This window comes from Tiliqua scincoides, chromosome 5, assembly GCF_035046505.1.
Source record: "Tiliqua scincoides isolate rTilSci1 chromosome 5, rTilSci1.hap2, whole genome shotgun sequence".
Taxonomy (NCBI): domain Eukaryota; kingdom Metazoa; phylum Chordata; class Lepidosauria; order Squamata; family Scincidae; genus Tiliqua; species Tiliqua scincoides.
The window spans coordinates 51,251,157-51,268,638 of record NC_089825.1 but is presented as its reverse complement, the minus strand read 5'-3'; the positions used below and the strand labels follow the sequence as shown (position 1 = coordinate 51,268,638).

The window sequence follows — 17,482 nt, the reverse complement described above, 5'->3', positions numbered from 1 at the left end:
TCCTTGTGCAGTGCAGAAGTGTCCAGGGAGGCCTTGCTCCTGCCTATAAGCAATGAGTAGTTCCTTTTAAGCAGTAGGTTCCATTTCCTCCTTTCCATGATACTGTTGCTGTCCAATCTCTCTCCAGCTTCTGCGATAGAACAGAGTCGACTGCTACAGTACCATGATTAGGCACAAAAGTACCGTAACTTGCAATGTCAGGAAATTGTGTCATGGCAAGCGGTTTGGAATGCTTGCATGTTCACAACAGAGAGTGAGCAAGTACAAGAATAAAACTACAGACATACAGAGTCTGATAAAGTCCTTAAAATCTTGCTTCTGAAATCAGCAGCTCAGGTTGGGGAAAACCTCAATCTGTGACATTACCTGTCTCTGTTGTTCTCTTCAAAACCCAATAACCAATGAGAGGTGTGTGTTTTTGTTCAAAACACAAAGCACCACATTTTGGTGTTTAAGATATTAATCACCTATATCACCTACCTAGTACACTTTTTAAAGCACTTCAGAGTAATAAAAATGAGAACTTGGAGTGAGAGTATAGAATAAAAACACATTTACACTACTTTCTGCCTTTTATTTTTTCCAAATCAAAAAACCGCAAAAAAGGAAAACCATTTTCAAACACTTCTACCAATGAAAAGACACAAAACTTTTTCAAACAAATGAGGGGATTAAGTTTAATTACTTATTTCCTTGATGAAAATGTAAACCTTTTCCCATTTCTAGCCTATATTCACAACATAAATATTCTAGAGCAGCGTTTCTCAAACTGTGGGTCGGGACCCACTAGGTGGGTTGTGAGTCAATTTCAGGTGGGTTCCCATTCATTTCAATATTTTATTTTTAATATATTAGACTTGATGCTACCATGGTATGTGACTGCATTTGGGGAAATGTTACACACCTGTACTTTTAACAAGCTACTATGTATATTCATTTAACAGTAAATGGGACATGCTCCTGCGTAAGTGTGGTTGATTGTAGCCTAGGATTGCTAAAAGTTTTCCTGCTTGATGATGTCCCTTCCAGTCATGACATCACTTCCTGTGGGTCCTGTGGACCCCAGTGCTTAAAGTTTGAGAATCACTGTAATCTAGAGCAGTGGTTCTCACACATTTAGCACCAGGACCACTTTTTAGAATGAGAATCTGTTAGGACCCACCAGAAGTGATGTCATGAGCATAAGTGACATCATCAAGCAGGAAAATTTTTAACAATCCTACCCACAATTAGCCAGGAGCAAGTCCCATTTACTATCATTGTTAAAAGAATACATAGTAGCTTGTTAAAAGTACAGGTGTGTAACATTTCCCCAAATGCAGTCACATATCATGGTAGCATCTAATATATTAAAAATAAAATAATGAAATGAATTGGGACCTACCTGAAATTGATTCACAACCCACCTAGTGGGTCCCAACCCACAGTTTGAGAAATACTGTTCTAGAGGGTTACAGGTCTTGCCGTGCAATCCAATGCATGTGTCCTCAGAAGTGAGTCCTAATGAGTTCAATAGCTAAACAAACATCGGAATGTGGTCTTAGTATGTTGAAGAAAAAAAAATCCCCATGGCATCTTAAAGACTAATGTATTTACAACTTGGTATATATACCTCTATGGGTCTGAAGTCACAGTGGGTATGGCCCACAAAAGCTTAAGCTACAATAAATGTGTTGATTCGTTGAGAAATCACAGGACTTTAGTGTTTAAAATTAAATGCTCTGAACTCAATTCCACTCTCACACACAAGCATTAATATGCAGACATAATCAGAATATATACAAATAATTAATACAAGGTTATGTTGAAATATGTTTCCATTGAAACAATACCATTATGATACTCCTGATCAACACATTGAGAAGACTGCTTACAATGTTTATTTTGGCATTTTTACATCACCTTTCTATAAAAATATTCACAGTGGTGGATAACTTCTCATAAGCCAAAACCAGGACTGCTTGCTGAAATAGTCCATTCAGGCACTGATCCAAGACACTTAGACGAATAATGACCCTAATTTTCAAGTTCTCTCCATAAAATATATATAAATGGCCACTTAAAACGTTCTTCAAACATTAGTTGGTAATTCTTTGTTGTTCCAACGCCAGGGCAATCTTTCGTCCTTTATAAAATGTAATGGGAGGAATGGTGACACAGCATAACACATTTCACAGCATGGGAAGAAACTGGGAGCAGTAGAAGATGGGTACTGATTTAAAATCAGTATTGCATCAAAGAAAACAAAGGCATTGTGTTAAAAGATTAGTCCACCACAAATTTCATGACAAATTCAAGTTCTTATTAGTTCTTCTCTGAAAGCCAGTTTGTAGGCCTTTATTATCCAGTGATATGGGTTTTCTGGATATTATCAGAAAATTTTCCAGTGCCCTAAAGATGTGCCAATGTGCGTGTGCGTTTAAATGGCATGCTTTTAAAAAGTGTAAAGACAATACAATATACAATAGCATTCACAAAAAACACTTCCTCCCCCCAAATCAACCTCAATAAAGGAATGAGACAGTGTGTGTTTGTTGGAAATGAAACTAGAACTATGGTTATCAGTTTTGGCCTCCTTTTACTTGCAGTTTGAGACAAAAATAACTTAGGCTTTGGCTGTGCAAAATCAAACCAATCACCAGACGAATTTATAACTTGATTTTTACTTTAAACAATTGTGTATATTTTGGTTTTTAAAATTTGGTTTTACTCATTTACAATCAGTAGGGTGGGGAAAGGACCCCATCTGGCAAGGCTGGTCCCTTTACCCTCAGAACCAATGGCAGCATATAAATACAGCACACACAAATGCACGCACTGTCTCCATCACCTCCTAGGAATAATAACCTGAAAACAGTTTATCACAACATAGAAACTGCTCAATTTCCCCCACACATTATCCATCCATTATGTTGCACTGTTCCATAAAATCAACTATTTTAGAAATAGAAAATACGTGTATTCTACTTTGAAAAATGTTCTGCTGTATCTCACTGATTTAACAAAAAATAAAAAAAATATTTTATTGTTTTTAAAAAAGGGCCTTTGGCAAGAGGATGAAGAATACAATCCTATGCACAGATACTTCAGAGTAAGTGTTGCTGAACTAAGGCTTGAGTAAACATGTATATAACGTTAGGCTGAAAGCAAGGAAAGAACTTCCTTCCTTCCTTCCCAACGATTAAACATCACATGCTTTTAAAGGGTTCCTTTTTCCAAAGGAATCTCTTCTATTTGAGCACAGAGTGAGGTCGGTTAATCTGCTGTGTGCATTCCTATAGCAACTGAGACGCTTGAAATGCACCATCATAGAAGCAGAAAAACAGATTCTGTTATAGAAATGTCTGCTTATTCACTGGTCACACAGCCAATGCTAACTTATTTCAAAAGCAGACAAAATGGTCACAACAGTGAATCACTGATTTTAAACAGCTTTCATAATTTTAAACCTATTTCATCTTCATTCTGCTCACGTTTTGGTTGCAGATGGCATTTCAAGAGTGGTTTCTTTTTCCTTGAAACAGACACAGAAACAGTGTTCAGAAAAGGTTTATTGCATTTGTTTTCCATATGGAAGCATTGACAGAATTGAAAAAATGCAGCATTCACATTATTTTCAAAACAAGACAGATCCATGAGCCTCCTTTACCAACACCCCTCCCACCCCATGGCTTTGATTCAGTCAAAATAATAAATTCAAGGACATATATTTGCAGTTCTTCCTCATGGGTGGGTTTGTGGTTTTTTGCATTTACTCTGGTGGGTCCCATCAGCAGTTAATAGTTGGCCCCTCTTTTGATCAAAGTATATAATAAAATCCCTGCCCATATACAAAAAAGGTTACAGACTCCGTTTGTGTGTAATCTGTTTTACCCGCTTTCTTTTTCATCTGAATGACCTCTACACCTACTTCCTGGTTCTTACTCTACACACACATGGTTTGCCATCCACATAGTCATGACGCAAGGCATGCATAATTCTTTAACACTTGACGCTTCCCCAATGTAAAATATATAATATGTATAAATATAAAGGAGAACAAACATTTACAGAGCTATAAAAAAGTGGTCATGTTAAAAAAAAAAGACAATTCTGACATATCTACACAAACATTCTGTGCTTAGGGATTTACCTGGGCCTGTAAAGTCTCTTCTAAACATGAACACTGTTCAATCAGCATCTTGCATTTATTGTTTTAAACCAAGACAACTGTTACCTTACTATTCTACATGTTTAAATCAAGATTTTTTTCCTCCTACTCCACTATAAGGCATTAGAATCCATACACACTCAAAACTGTCCATCTTTTAAAACTAGGAAGACAACATTTCCTGTTAACCAAGGAAAGTATGGACGCAAACAATGCCGGAAAGACAGAATCTGCTCAGTAATTGGGAGCACCCAAACTACAGCAGTGCTGGCAAAATGTTCTCAAAACACAAGTGCTTAGAAATTTCATTAGTAACTGGGCCTCTTGGAGTGCCATACTTTTGTCTTCTTTCAATTTTTAGTAAATGACACTTAAAACTCAAAGGGGGAAAAATAACACAGACCCACTTGCCCACTAAAATCAGGTTCTGCCATCATGAGGTTTATAATCTTTAAGTAAGAAGATGGCACTATTGGCACAGACTGTCACTCATACGTCAACCATAGTGTAAAGACTACTTAATCAATATGGGTGGACACAGAGAGAGAAAAAATATTCCCCTTTACATTAGTTATGGCATAGAGAAAGCAGACAGAAAAACAAATAGGCAGGTAAAGTTAACAAGTTAAATGAAAAAAGCTTCAGCCACCAGAGAGACAGAAAGAATTAACAAAAATTCAGAATACAGGGCTTTTTTTTCTTTTCGCTGCAATGATCAGCCATTGTATAGGCATTTAAAAATGATTTTGCCTTTTCATTTGAACCATTCATGTAAAATAACCATAGTGCTGTAAATGTGGTTTTGTTTTAGTGGTAATGCTGTTCAAGAATTCTTAGACCACATACTGGTATGGGTCTGCTTTTCCTTGGTCTGGAGTAGCAAATGGGCTAAGCCAAACTATAGAGAACGGATGGCCAAATACTGCTTTCATGTTCATCCATTTTGTTTTTTTAGCCCATCTTCTCTCTTCTTTTTTCAACTGTTCTATTCCCTGAAAACAGAAATATGACATTTTCAGTCAGGAACTTGGTCTTTTTTTTTAAACATCTATATAGAGTTTTGATTTTGGGGAAAAAGGATTCCACTTGACTATCCTTTATCAAATGGCTGGAGGAAAGAAAAAACCAGATTCATTTCTGGAACATTTCTTTCTTTTAAAAAAAAAAAGGCTAAAAAACCCAAACCTATAGCAGTTTATGAATAAAGTTAAGAGAAATCCATATAATTGTTGTGAAAAGGCACCATGGTGCCCTTATTCAAAAAAGGTGCTTGATGTAGCATTTTTACACTACTGCCACATTTTCACACAAAAACATCTCAATATTATCCCTTCCTTGAATAACTGCCCAATTCAAAGTATTTTCAGGAAGTGCGCCAGCATGGCTTCTGAAGTTTCATTGAACTTCTGACTAGCAAAGCATAGGCTGTCAGCAGGGAAAAGAGCATGTTGATGTGCAAGGAAGGAATCTCAGTTTAGGAAAGGTTAGAGGGAGAGCAAACATAAGCCTTCCTGATAGTAGGTTTCTAGTTAAACGCATCAGTGTAAGTAGTTGTATTTAAAAGACAGGTCATGGTTAATAAAACAATCTGACAAGTGTACATAGTTGTATTTAACACAGGCTATCTTGGAAAACCAATCTATTCTCCAGTCATTTTTAAAGGCAAACTTTTCACACTGGCATTTACAATGAAGAAAAACACATTAAGTCGCACTATGGATCTTGAGATGTCAAAGACACATAAATGCATATAAAATCAGAATCCTTCAGAACAAATTCAGTCCCAGAATCACTGAGAGGGTGGTCTGGAAATACCAAGCCTACAAAAATAATACCAGGGACATAGGATTGCCACCCCCACAACACCACCAAAGGCCAATGGGGATATTGAGATGCAGAAAGGAATCAGAAAGGCAGCCCAAGGACATAGCAAGCTGTTTCACATATCCTCACATTGACTGGGTAAATATATACTCAGGTCATGACAAAAACCATTTATTTATGCCATAAATGACTGTAACTTAGGACAGTTAGGCCGCAATCCTATTAACGCCTTCCTAGGAGAAAGCCATATTAAACACAATACAAATTCTAAACAAACATGCATAGGATTGTACTGCAAGTCATTCAGTCAACAAGAAAGAAAGTCACCCTTGATTTAATACGGAGCAGTGCCCAGATCTGGTGTGAGAGATGAAAAACCACTTGGAAACTCGTGTTAGTGACCACAACACTATTACATTCAAGATAAACATGAGAGGAAAGTTACCTAGGAAGTCCAACAGTCACATTTACTTTTAAGAGGAAATTTCTCAAAAATGAGAGGATTTGTTACAGGGATGTTGAAAGAGAAGTCAAGAAGATCAAATTCCTTCTGGAAACTTAGAGGTTACTGAAAACCACTGTAGTGGCAGCTGAAACAAATGGCCACAAACTAGAATAGATATTAACACTGAGACAGATACGAGTATGGTTAAACAGCTGCATCAAGGAACTGTAGAAAGCAAAGAAGCTTCCTTTAAGAAGTGGAATTCTTGCTCAAATTTAAATATTTCTACTTTTAAAAAATCACCTACTAGCCATCACTGGTCCAAATGGAAAAAGCTGACACCAGTACCAGATGTAATTTTTATCTCGGGACAAGTAGTAGCTTGGGAAGAGGAGGTGTTCTTATTGGGATTGTAGTGTTAACCCCCACACTACAGACCAGGGCTGCTATTTATACATGGACAAACAGATGGAAGGAAAAACAACATTTTTAAAGTCACATCTATGTTAAACAGAAGCAACAAATAACATTCTGAGACCTAGTACACGAACAGGTTCATCTAGTTCACTAATTACAAAAACAAGTTCGTTAATTGTTATTGGGAAATAATTAAAAAAATTTAAATTGCCTAATCTCCAAGTCTATCACAGAGGCTTTACAGAGAAGACAATCAGATCATATGATAAGGGGGTTCTTTCTGGTTCCTGTCACACTGAGCAGTCCTAGGAAATGATCTTCACTACTGATGAAGATGTCTGCAGTTCATAACAAGCTGGTCCATCTACATGAGTACTGAATGCAACAACCGACACTCCAGGGCAGGGGTGTCCAAACTTTTTGGCAGAAGGGCCACATCATCACTCTGACACTGTGTCAGGGGCCACGGAAAAAGTAATTAACATTTCAAATTTGAATAAATGTACGTAAATGACTATATTAGAGATGGAACTTCTATGAATGAATGAATGGTCTTGCAATAGCTCAAGGCCTATAAAAGGCCTTGCACAAAGCAAGGCTGGTCTTTCCTTTGCTTCCACTGCTGCATCACAAATGTGAAATAGCAAGTAGTGGAGGGAGCCCTCATCCCACAGCTCATGTGAGAGGTTGAACAGTCACCCTCATGCTGAGAGCACTCGTGTTGGGCAAGCATGGGCGCCAGCAAGTCTCTGGAGGGCCAGAGTCTCATTAGAGACTGGGGGCTCCCTGCGGGCCGCATTAGGAGTCCCCGAGGGCCGCAAGTAGCCCCCGGGCCAGGGTTTGGGCACCCTTGCTCCAGGGGTTCAGGCAGGGATCATTCCCTGCCCTACCTGGACATGCAAGGGATTGAACCTGGGGGTCTGTGCATTGATAGCATATAGGTCTACTTCAGAACTTTAGCCCCATCCCTTATATGAGCAAATAAAATAAAATAAGCTTTGCCGCGTTGTTAAATGTGCTTCTGAGTGCTGCAGGACTCAGGAGGCAGACAATTCTCACTCCTGCTCATTCCAAAAAGAATGACAGCATAACGAAATAAAAAACTAAGTTGCCACCTATATACTGGCATTCTCGGCTTCACATACTGTTTGACCAGTTAAGTAACTGGCACGTAAATCCTAGTTACGTTAAATTGATAGAAACCATTATTAAAAACAGACAAATAAGCCTCGCTATGAATGAATGAGCATGGTTTCTGTAGAGCAGGGGTGCCCAAAGCCTGGCCCAGGGCCCACTTGCGGCCCTCGGGGACCTCCAATCTGGCCCTTGGGGAGCCCCCAGTCTCCAATGACCTTCTGGCCCTCCAGAGACTTGCTGGAGCCCGCACTGGTCTGACGTGACTACTCTCAGTGCAAGGGTCAACTGTCTGAACTCTCGAGCAAGCTGTGAGCCAAGGATTCCCTCCACCTATTGCTGTGAAACAGCGGTGGCAGCAAAGGAAAGGCTGGACTTGCTTTGCACAAGGGCTTTTACAAGCACTGAGCTATTGCGAGACCTTCATTCATTCATACAAGTTCCATATCTAATATATTCATTTATGCAAATTTATTCAAATTTTAAATGCAAATTAATTCTTTTTTCCCCCAACACAGTGTCAGAGAGATGATGTGGCCCTCTTGCCAAAAACTGGATACCCCTGCTGTAGAGGGAAGTTCTGCTTCATCAACCTTGTAGAATTCTTTATGTATATTAACAAGTACGTAGATGGGATAATGTTGTAAAACATTGTGCACGGTATACAAAACGGATAGGTGGATTTTCTTCTTCTTTCCTTAGTTTACAATTCATGCTCATTCCACGAAAATAATCAGGAGCAGGTTTAGAATGGGCAAAGAAGTGCAGCAGTGTAGCTAAAGGGATGAAAACACTAAGGGTGCAATCCTAACCCACTTTCCAGCTCTGAGATAAGGGCAATGAGGCAGCTCTGAGGTAAGGGAATAAACATTCCCTTACTTTGAGGAGACCTCCATGAACGCCACCCAACTGCAAGATACAGCACACGTCCCATTGGCACAGATATGCCAGTGCTAGAAAGTTGGTTAGGATTTTGGCCTTAGTCTTTCTTGGCACCCGACCATGCTATATAAGTGGCCCCTCCCTCTTGCTGCCAGAGCCAGTTAGGGCAGTGAAAACAAAGCCTCCACATTGTTTTCACTGCCCCAACTGGCTTTGGCAGCAAGGGGAAGGGGCAGCTTAAATGGCACAGTTCGGTGCCTAGTGTTTTGCACCCTTTTGGCTAAGCTGCTAGATAAGTACAGTGGGTCTGCCATATCCACGGGGGTTTGGTTCAAGACTCCATGGAAAAATGCAGATACTCAAATCCACAGAGAAAATGGCATAAAATTGCATAAATAGCATAACGTAAATTGCGTAACTCGTGAAATGACACGAACACTGGAGAGAGAGATCTGTGAAATTGCAGGACAGTACAGCATTGTATGCGGAATTTTTTGCCCCTGAATATATTTTCGATCCATGGTTGGTTAAATCAGTGGATACAAGTCCTGTAGATACGACAGGCCCACTGCACTATTTTATACAACAGTTAACTAAATGGAATTGACTGCTAATGGCTGTTGCAAATAGCCACTAGCTTAGATAGTTTTGAAAAAGTTAGACATTTATTAGTAGGGACATTGGGGGATGTGAGCCCTCTGCCAGCAGTGTGGTATGCCTTGTCAGTTGTCAAAAAACTGATGGTGGGCCTTGACAATTTTAATGCCTTGTCAGTGTGCTCCAAGATGAAAAAGGTTGACAACTGCTGGTATATAGTATTGCTTAAAGAAATTCAGTACAGTATCTTCTTCCCAGGCACAGGAGAACAGTGGATGATTCTATATTGAGAGGCCCTTTGTAGAAGCTAACAAAAATGCTTACACCACAGCCCCACCACCCATTAGAAAACCACAGACACATTGCCATTCATACCTGTATTAGGAAGGTTTTCAGAATAAAGATAAACAAATGAAATACACAGGGCTTTCCTTGCAATTTATGAGACAAGACAAAAACAGTTCAAAGTTTGAGTGTTGGGGCATAGATGTGGTCCTTTTGTGAAATCAGTTGGCTGTGTTGCAAAAAGCTACACTCTTCTGTTTTGTGCAGGAGCCACGCCTGCCTCTTTGCACACTTGTCAAAAATACATAGACCTCTCCTACCATATACAAACAGAAGTTATTAAAGGATGTTTGGTCTTATTGCAAGAAATCTGTGGCAAGTTCAAAATGCAACACTATACTGTATTGCTTCCCATACTGTGGATTGGGACACACCAGTTTGTTAGAACCCAACTTTTGGCAAAACGGACAAGCTCAAAGGTGACAAAGAAAATTTACTGAGCCCTCTGAAAACCAAAAGGAACAGCATGTGCATGTTTACTAGTGAGTAGGCGACCATGCCTTGGTTCATTTGAAGCTCAGGTCAAGGAGAATGCAACACCACCAGAAAGCCCTAATCTGATGAATGCAGGCCCCCAAAGACTCTTGAAAAGGAAGCCCTCTTCCCCAGCTGACAAGGAAAACGTATTGAGCCCTAGGAAAAGCAAAACTGAGCCAAACCTGTGCATTAACTCATGAGTAGGCAAATGTGTCTTGCTTTTATCATGAAGGGCAACGCAAAGCCATTAAAATGGTCCCTATTCAATGAACATGGAACTCTACAAATGCTCCAGAAGCTGTTCCCTCACCCCACCTTAGTTAAAAAGATGAAAACAGAGGCTTGGGCAGCTGGTAAGGTAAAACTTTTGCTTAGTTTCGTAATGCTAGGTGGATTCCAATACACTGTCATTTTAAAAAGTTGGTCCCAGTGTTAAAAAGTTTGGGAACCACTGCTATAGTGCAATAGTACCTTAGAATTTTCATTTTAAAAAGGGCAGACGGTATAACCCAAACTAAAGCGTGCGTGCGCTCTCTCTCTCTCTCTCTCTCTCACACACACACACACAGAGGTTAACAGAAAAGAACCCAGAAGTTCTCCAAAGAACGTTGGGATCCACACAATGTTCTCACTATTTGTAAGCATGGTTTGCTGTTCATGCAGCATGGGGCTGCAGAGATTACTACTGAAGGAGTTGTGTCCTGCAAGTGACAAATTTAAGATGCACTGACATAAAAATGGTGTGAAAAATGTGGTAGGCAGCCATCTTTGCATATCATCATGTAAAGGTGTGAACAGCAGATAGTGCAAACTGGGATTTTGGAGCAATTCCAGTTGTGTACATTTCAGAGTCTATTGGGCCAGGCTCTCTATTCCACAGAGTGATGGAACACCACAGTGTAATCCTAACTACTGTTAAATTGTAAGATTTCTTTCATGAGTGCCCCATCAATGTTGCCATGTTTTTCTCACTCCCACACCTCTACCTGCCTACTTCAGGCATGCTAACTGTTTTAGGTTGTTCTCTCACACCAATCCCTACATACAGTGGAAAGGAAAGCAAAAACTAAGGGATGATCAAATGAGAGGAGGAAAAAAAAGGCAAGGACAGGAAGCACTCACCGTTTCATCAGTGCAGATGGAGTGTACTTGTGTCCCAAACATTACAGATGTGAAGATGAGAAAGAGAAGAGCCTCAAAACACAACAGAATAAGGAGAATTACAGTTGTTGGTGGAGAGAAAGAACTGCATTCTGGAAAAAAAAACAACACGACAAAGCATTAAATATTCTAAACAAGAACAGAGACAATGCGATGCAGTACTGGAATAGTCAGTCAAGTCAACCTTTATTAGGCATAAACAGTACTGGAATAATCCAGGTCACGTGTACTTCACAATTATACAATCTGGGCATGTAATTGGGAATTTACTCATCAAAGCCGCAGCTTTCAAGTTTGTCATTTCCCAAAAGCAAATTTATAAGCCCTTAAGACTGCAAACAATGGCTTGAATGTGAACATGCAATAAACGATGAAACCTGAGGAGCCAAAGATGGTGGGGGAAGTGAAAGGGATGAACAGATTTTCAATGGCCAGAAGCAAGATACCAGTGTACAGATCTTTGCAGAAGCCTATGTAAAAGAAATATACACAACTGAGTTTCATTTTCATAATTTCCACAGCTCCCAAAAGCAAGTTTTTATTGGAATTGAATTTGGATTATCTGGGAACAGAATTTTGGGGAGTACTGCTACAATAAGCACTTGTTTCTTAGTTGAAAACACTTGCTATAAGTTTTGTGCATCAAATATGCACATAAAAGAAAAAACCTTAAAAATACAAATCAGCTACACTCCCATAGCTATTATCTCCATATGGCAGAGGTTTTCAGACTGGGGCGTCGCAACACCCCAGCCTGAGGGCCCTGACCTCTATGCCCTTAAGGGCTGGGGGGCAGCCAGGAGGCAGTGGCACAATCCCCAGGATCGCGCCGCTCAGGGGGCTGCAGGGGCTTGGCTGCACTCACCACAGCCTCCTGCAGCCTCCCAGGAGTGTGGGGAGCCCTATGTGAGCATCTGCAGGGCTCTCTGAGGCTTCCAAAGTGAAAGTGGGACGATTGCGCCCTGCCTCCACTAAAATGGAAACGGAGCACAATTGCTCCACTTTCACTTCTGATGGGGCTGCAGGTACTGGGGTGCACTCACCAGTCTCTGCAGCAGCCGTTCCTGGGTGCAGGGCTCCCCAGGTCAGCAGCAGTGAAAGTGGAGCGATTGCGCTCCACTTCCAGTTTTGCAGAGGCAGAATGCGATCACCCACTTTCACTGCTGCTGACCTGGGGAGCCCTGCAGAGGCTCGTGCAGGGCTTCCTGCACCCCAGGATGGCTGCTGCAGGGACTGGTGAGTGCACCCCAGTCCCTGCAGCCCCCCTGAGCGGTGCGATCCTGGGGATCGTGTTGCGGCCTTCCCCTGCCCCCGCTGCCTCCCTCCCCACAGGGACTTACTGTGGCTTTCAAACTCTGGGAGAGTTTGAAAACCGCAGCCATATGGAGTTATTACTAAGGAGGCAAGAAATTTAAGAGGCAGCACTACTGATTTGGAGATAAAATCCATGCTGGGATGGCATACAAGGCCCTCTTCCAATTAAGCCTTGCACAGGGTTCTGACCTAGCCTTGCACAGTCTCATCTTGGAGACCACTAATACATATGCTTCTTTCTAATACATTTCCTTGTAATAAAGAGTAACTGATAGTCTGCATGATAATGAAGTTGGAGAACATTCCTTTCAGGAATAGGAAAGCTCATCAGCAACTCACAGTTGTTCCTTCATAAAAAGTTTCAGCAACTAATAAAAGATGCACAGCAGAGACAAAGTGAGCACAGACCAAAATCAAAAGCAACCCTTCATCTACAGCCTTTTTACCCCATCTACAGGACCAAACTTTTCAAGAGGACCAAACTTTTCAAAACTTTTTCATGAGGTGGGAAGGTTTTTTCCCCATTCTGGAAAATATCAAGTTCAAATAGATTGAAAGAATGACATTTGCCGATACTCACTTGTCCAATCTTCTTCAAAACAATACAGGAAGTGAAACCCAACCATTATCAGGGCATGCAGGGAAATTAGTGCTATATACATCTGAAACACAATATGATTTTGAACCATTAAGAAATGCAGGTTTGAAAACTAAGTTTACATGCATGATTCTAACATATGTGCAAAATACAGAGAGGAAAATTTTTAAGTAATTACGCATGCTTAACTTGCATGTTCAGGTATGCCCCAGTAGTTAACCGAGACCATGGATACCAGTGGAGCCCCCCCCCCGCATCCAGAGGAGAGAAGAGCTCTACTGCCCTTGCTTCTGGAGTGTCCTCTGAGTATAGCAGTAAAAAAAACCTACTTCTGGTAACTCTGTGAAACTGGAAGCAATGTTTTTAATGCCTTATAAGGCATTGGGAGGCCTGGGGAAGCTCAAGAGGGAGTTCTCCTAACCTCTGGAGAGTGTGCGCAGGGGGGGCATGAACCCAATCTGCAGATAAGTGAATATGCGGATACAGGATCCACAAATATGGCCCCCAATGTGTAATTTGCTCACAAGGTTCAATCAGAGAACCTGCCCACAGCTTGGACCCTTTATCCAGCACAAGAACAATAGATAGCAGCTTTGCAATTGTGCCATTTTTCTACATAATATGAATAATAAGGGAAGGTAGAGGCACATTTTTTGTACCTACTTCCATAGTTAAGCAAAAAAATTTCAGAGTTATCAGTACACAAGCTGTGCATCCTTTTATAACCTCATCTGAGAAGGCTTTAGAAGTGGCAATAAGTATGTGGTTGTTTGCCATATATAATATTTGTAATAAGAGATAAGTGAAATACATTTTTTAAAATTTTAAATAAATTTTATGTATTTCCAGCATTTTACCTTTTCGCTTGTGTAATTCAACTTAAGGATTGCAGCCAAATAATTCTATGCAGGCTTATAAGCTTCTTTGAACATAGTAGAATCCCAATATGCATAGGGTTGGTAGGCATGTAAATTAGATGGCAATGCACCATAAAGGCTTCAGGCTATACTGCACCATACACAAGTTTACATTTTCACTCCAAGAAGTTGTCCCACATTTCACAAAGGATTTGGGTCGTTAATCTAACAGAATTAAAATTAAACATGCATCTCTCTCAATAAACAACTGGAATTACTTGGAAAAGAAAATATGATGGATTTTATCCAAGGAAGATTGCCTTGTGTCATACCAGTGTAAATTGTCTCCCCTTTGGCAGTTTCCCTGTGTCATAGCCTTGGGTTTGAAGAACTGCTTTATTAAGATAAATGCAGGACAAATTTAATAACCTAACAGCCCAATCCTAACTAATTTTCCAGCGCAGGTGCAGCCATGCCAGCATACTATACTTTGTGGTGGGGAGTAGTCATGGAGGCCTCCTTAAGGCAAGAGAACCTTTATTCCCTTACCTTGGAGCTGCACTGCGGCTGCATCAGTGCTGGAATGTTGGCTAGGATTGGACTGTAAGAGTTAATAAGCTCTATTTTGTAATTGTGGTTTGCCAATTTTTAGCTGGCACTGAAATCCAAGACATGGCACTGAAGACAGATACACATTATTCTTGCCCTCATGATTAAATCTTCAACCTCATCTACTAAATTACTTCAATGGGTTGGACTACGCATATCCAGTGGAAAAGTACCTGCAGCAAACCAACTATAACAAGAGGGCCATTTTCTCTTAACAGAACTGAATTATATGATAAAGGAGAAAGGAAAATCTACCCTTGCCTGCAACATCTTATTATATATGATAACAGCAAATTAGACCCTTAAAAATGTGGTTGAGTATGGACTCAGCAGTAATATGCAACAATGTTAGCAAATTGTTTTATTTTAATAGAGTTAAAAAGGGAAAAGTCAGCAACCTAGTTTGACCTCCTGTCCAAAAGGCAAGACCACCAACATTTTAAGAGCTCAACATTGACCCTCCCCTCAAGTACAAATCATGTGTAATCCTGGTGCAGTGTAAGCCCATGGCAAGAAATATACCTACAGGAAATAACACCTAACTCAGATAACAGAACACACTACTGGGAAAGGCAAAAAATACATCTCCAGTCAACCAACACACATCCAGGTTCACTAGTTTCTTAAACTTTTTAAAAAAAATGCAACAACTGGGATTCTTGTTCTACTGTTGCTACTGATAAACTCATTTCCTCTGATTTTTATTTAACAACCAACCAGACCACCTTGGGTGGGGGGGGGGGAGAGAGATACACTCTGATCAAACAAAGATGTAGCAGCTTGTGAAGTAGCTAGACTTTGTATTATTACAACATTTAAAATATCCTGTCAAACTGGAAACAAATAACCAATTATACACATTTGGATTACTTAATGTTAGGACTATGATTGAATTACTCAATCATTTTGCAATGTTAATGAGTTATAACTCTTCCCAGGATAATTATTTCAGAAGGCAACTGCAGGTGTTGAGTAAATGGAACTTGGAAGCTACAGCGCCCCTGTTTGAGCTATATCAAAAATCCACACACGGAACTTACTTACTGTAAACAGTACGAAGTACTTCTGGTTATTTTCCCCTACACAGTTGTTAACCCAGGGACAGTGGTGATCCATTTTTCGAATACATCTCTTGCAAACACTAAAAAGAAAAAAACACACTCATAAATTGATACGATATCCCAACTGCTTAGAATATTCAGACCTTCAGATATCAGATCATTGGAAAAATACGTCCCTTTCATTGAAAGCTACTTTGGTTTTCAAGTTACCTAAACCGAGGACACATTTTAGATGCACAACATCATTCATAATTGAAGAAATATCAGTTGGATTTACAGCAGCATTAATAAGTGATAAACTTGCCTGGCAATGCTTCCCCAAGGCTCAGACAGTCTTGTTTTGATTTCAGTGGTTTAAGTATATCTCAGAGTAGTATAGTTGTTGACTCTTCTTTGGCCCTAGTGTAAAAGGGAAGGAGGTTCAGCAGTGGTGGTGAGTGCTGAATCAAAACCTCCTTCCCGGGCCAGATCCATCTGCATGGATCAACTCAGACTTGCATCAGTGATATCGCTGGCACAGGTCCAAGTTGACCCACTGTAGCTGCTGGGGCTTATCCCAGGGCAAGGAGACAAACGTCCTCTTACCTTGAGGAAACCTCTAGCAGCCAAAAATCCCCAGTGGGACACACTGTAGCTCACACCAGCACCGCTGCATTGCCTTATGGGGATTTAGGTAGGATTGGACAGTCAGTCAGGCTCCCTCTCTTGACTTGGTGTTTGATCATCCCCTTGGTTGAGAGACACAGTGAGCCTAGTGAGGAGGCAGATGTCAGCAGGGTACATCCCCTGCTGTTTTCCTCCCATCCTGTTTCACTCTACCTCATGAGCAGGACAGCCCTGTTCAGGAGAGAGAACGTTATGACTGTCACAAGGGCCAACCAATCTGTGCTGAGCAAAGTCCAGCTCCAAGAATGGGAGAATTATTTTATATAAGTTGACACACACAGCCTGGCCAGTCAATGCTGTGCAAATCTGAACATAAGAACATAAGAACAGCCCCACTGGATCAGGCCATAGGCCCATCTAGTCCAGCTACCTGTATCTCACAGCGGCCCACCAAATGCCCCAGGGAGCACACCAGATAACAAGAGACCTCATCCTGGTGCCCTCCCTTGCATCTGGCATTCTGACATAACCCATTTCTAAAATCAGGAGGTTGCGCATACACATCATGACTTGTACCCCGTAATGGATTTTTCCTCCAGAAACTTGTCCAATCCCCTTTTAAAGGCGTCTAGGCTAGACGCCAGCACCACATCCTGTGGCAAGGAGTTCCACAGACCGACCACACGCTGAGTAAAGAAATATTTTCTTTTGTCTGTCCTAACCTGCCCAACACTCAATTTTAGTGGATGTCCCCTGGTTCTGGTATTATGTGAGAGTGTAAAGAGCATCTCCCTATCCACTCTGTCCATCCCCTGCATAATGTTGTATGTCTCAATCATGTCCCCCTCAGGCGTCTCTTTTCTAGGCTGAAGAGGCCCAAACGCCGTAGCCTTTCCTCATAAGGAAGGTGCCCCAGCCCCGTAATCATCTTAGTCGCTCTCTTTTGCACCTTTTCCATTTCCACTATGTCTTTTTTGAGATGCGGCGACCAGAACTGGACACAAT

General features: G+C 40.8%; 1 protein-coding gene across 3 annotated transcripts in view; it reads right to left on the bottom strand.

Annotated features, from left to right (window-relative positions):
* The window catches only part of ZDHHC3 (zinc finger DHHC-type palmitoyltransferase 3), a 46,288-nt gene that overhangs the window by 7,521 nt on the left and 21,285 nt on the right, over nucleotides 1–17,482 (bottom strand). For 2 of the 3 annotated variants that reach the window (XM_066627939.1, XM_066627940.1), the window contains exons 4-6: nucleotides 15,855–15,951; nucleotides 13,327–13,408; nucleotides 11,394–11,524 (exon numbers count right to left, since the gene is read on the bottom strand). In XM_066627939.1, coding sequence (XP_066484036.1) covers nucleotides 11,394–11,524; nucleotides 13,327–13,408; nucleotides 15,855–15,951 — 310 coding nt within the window. Of the gene's footprint in view, nucleotides 1–3,533; nucleotides 5,143–11,393; nucleotides 11,525–13,326; nucleotides 13,409–15,854; nucleotides 15,952–17,482 lie in introns of those variants that run through there. The other variant, XM_066627941.1, reaches the window with a different exon arrangement.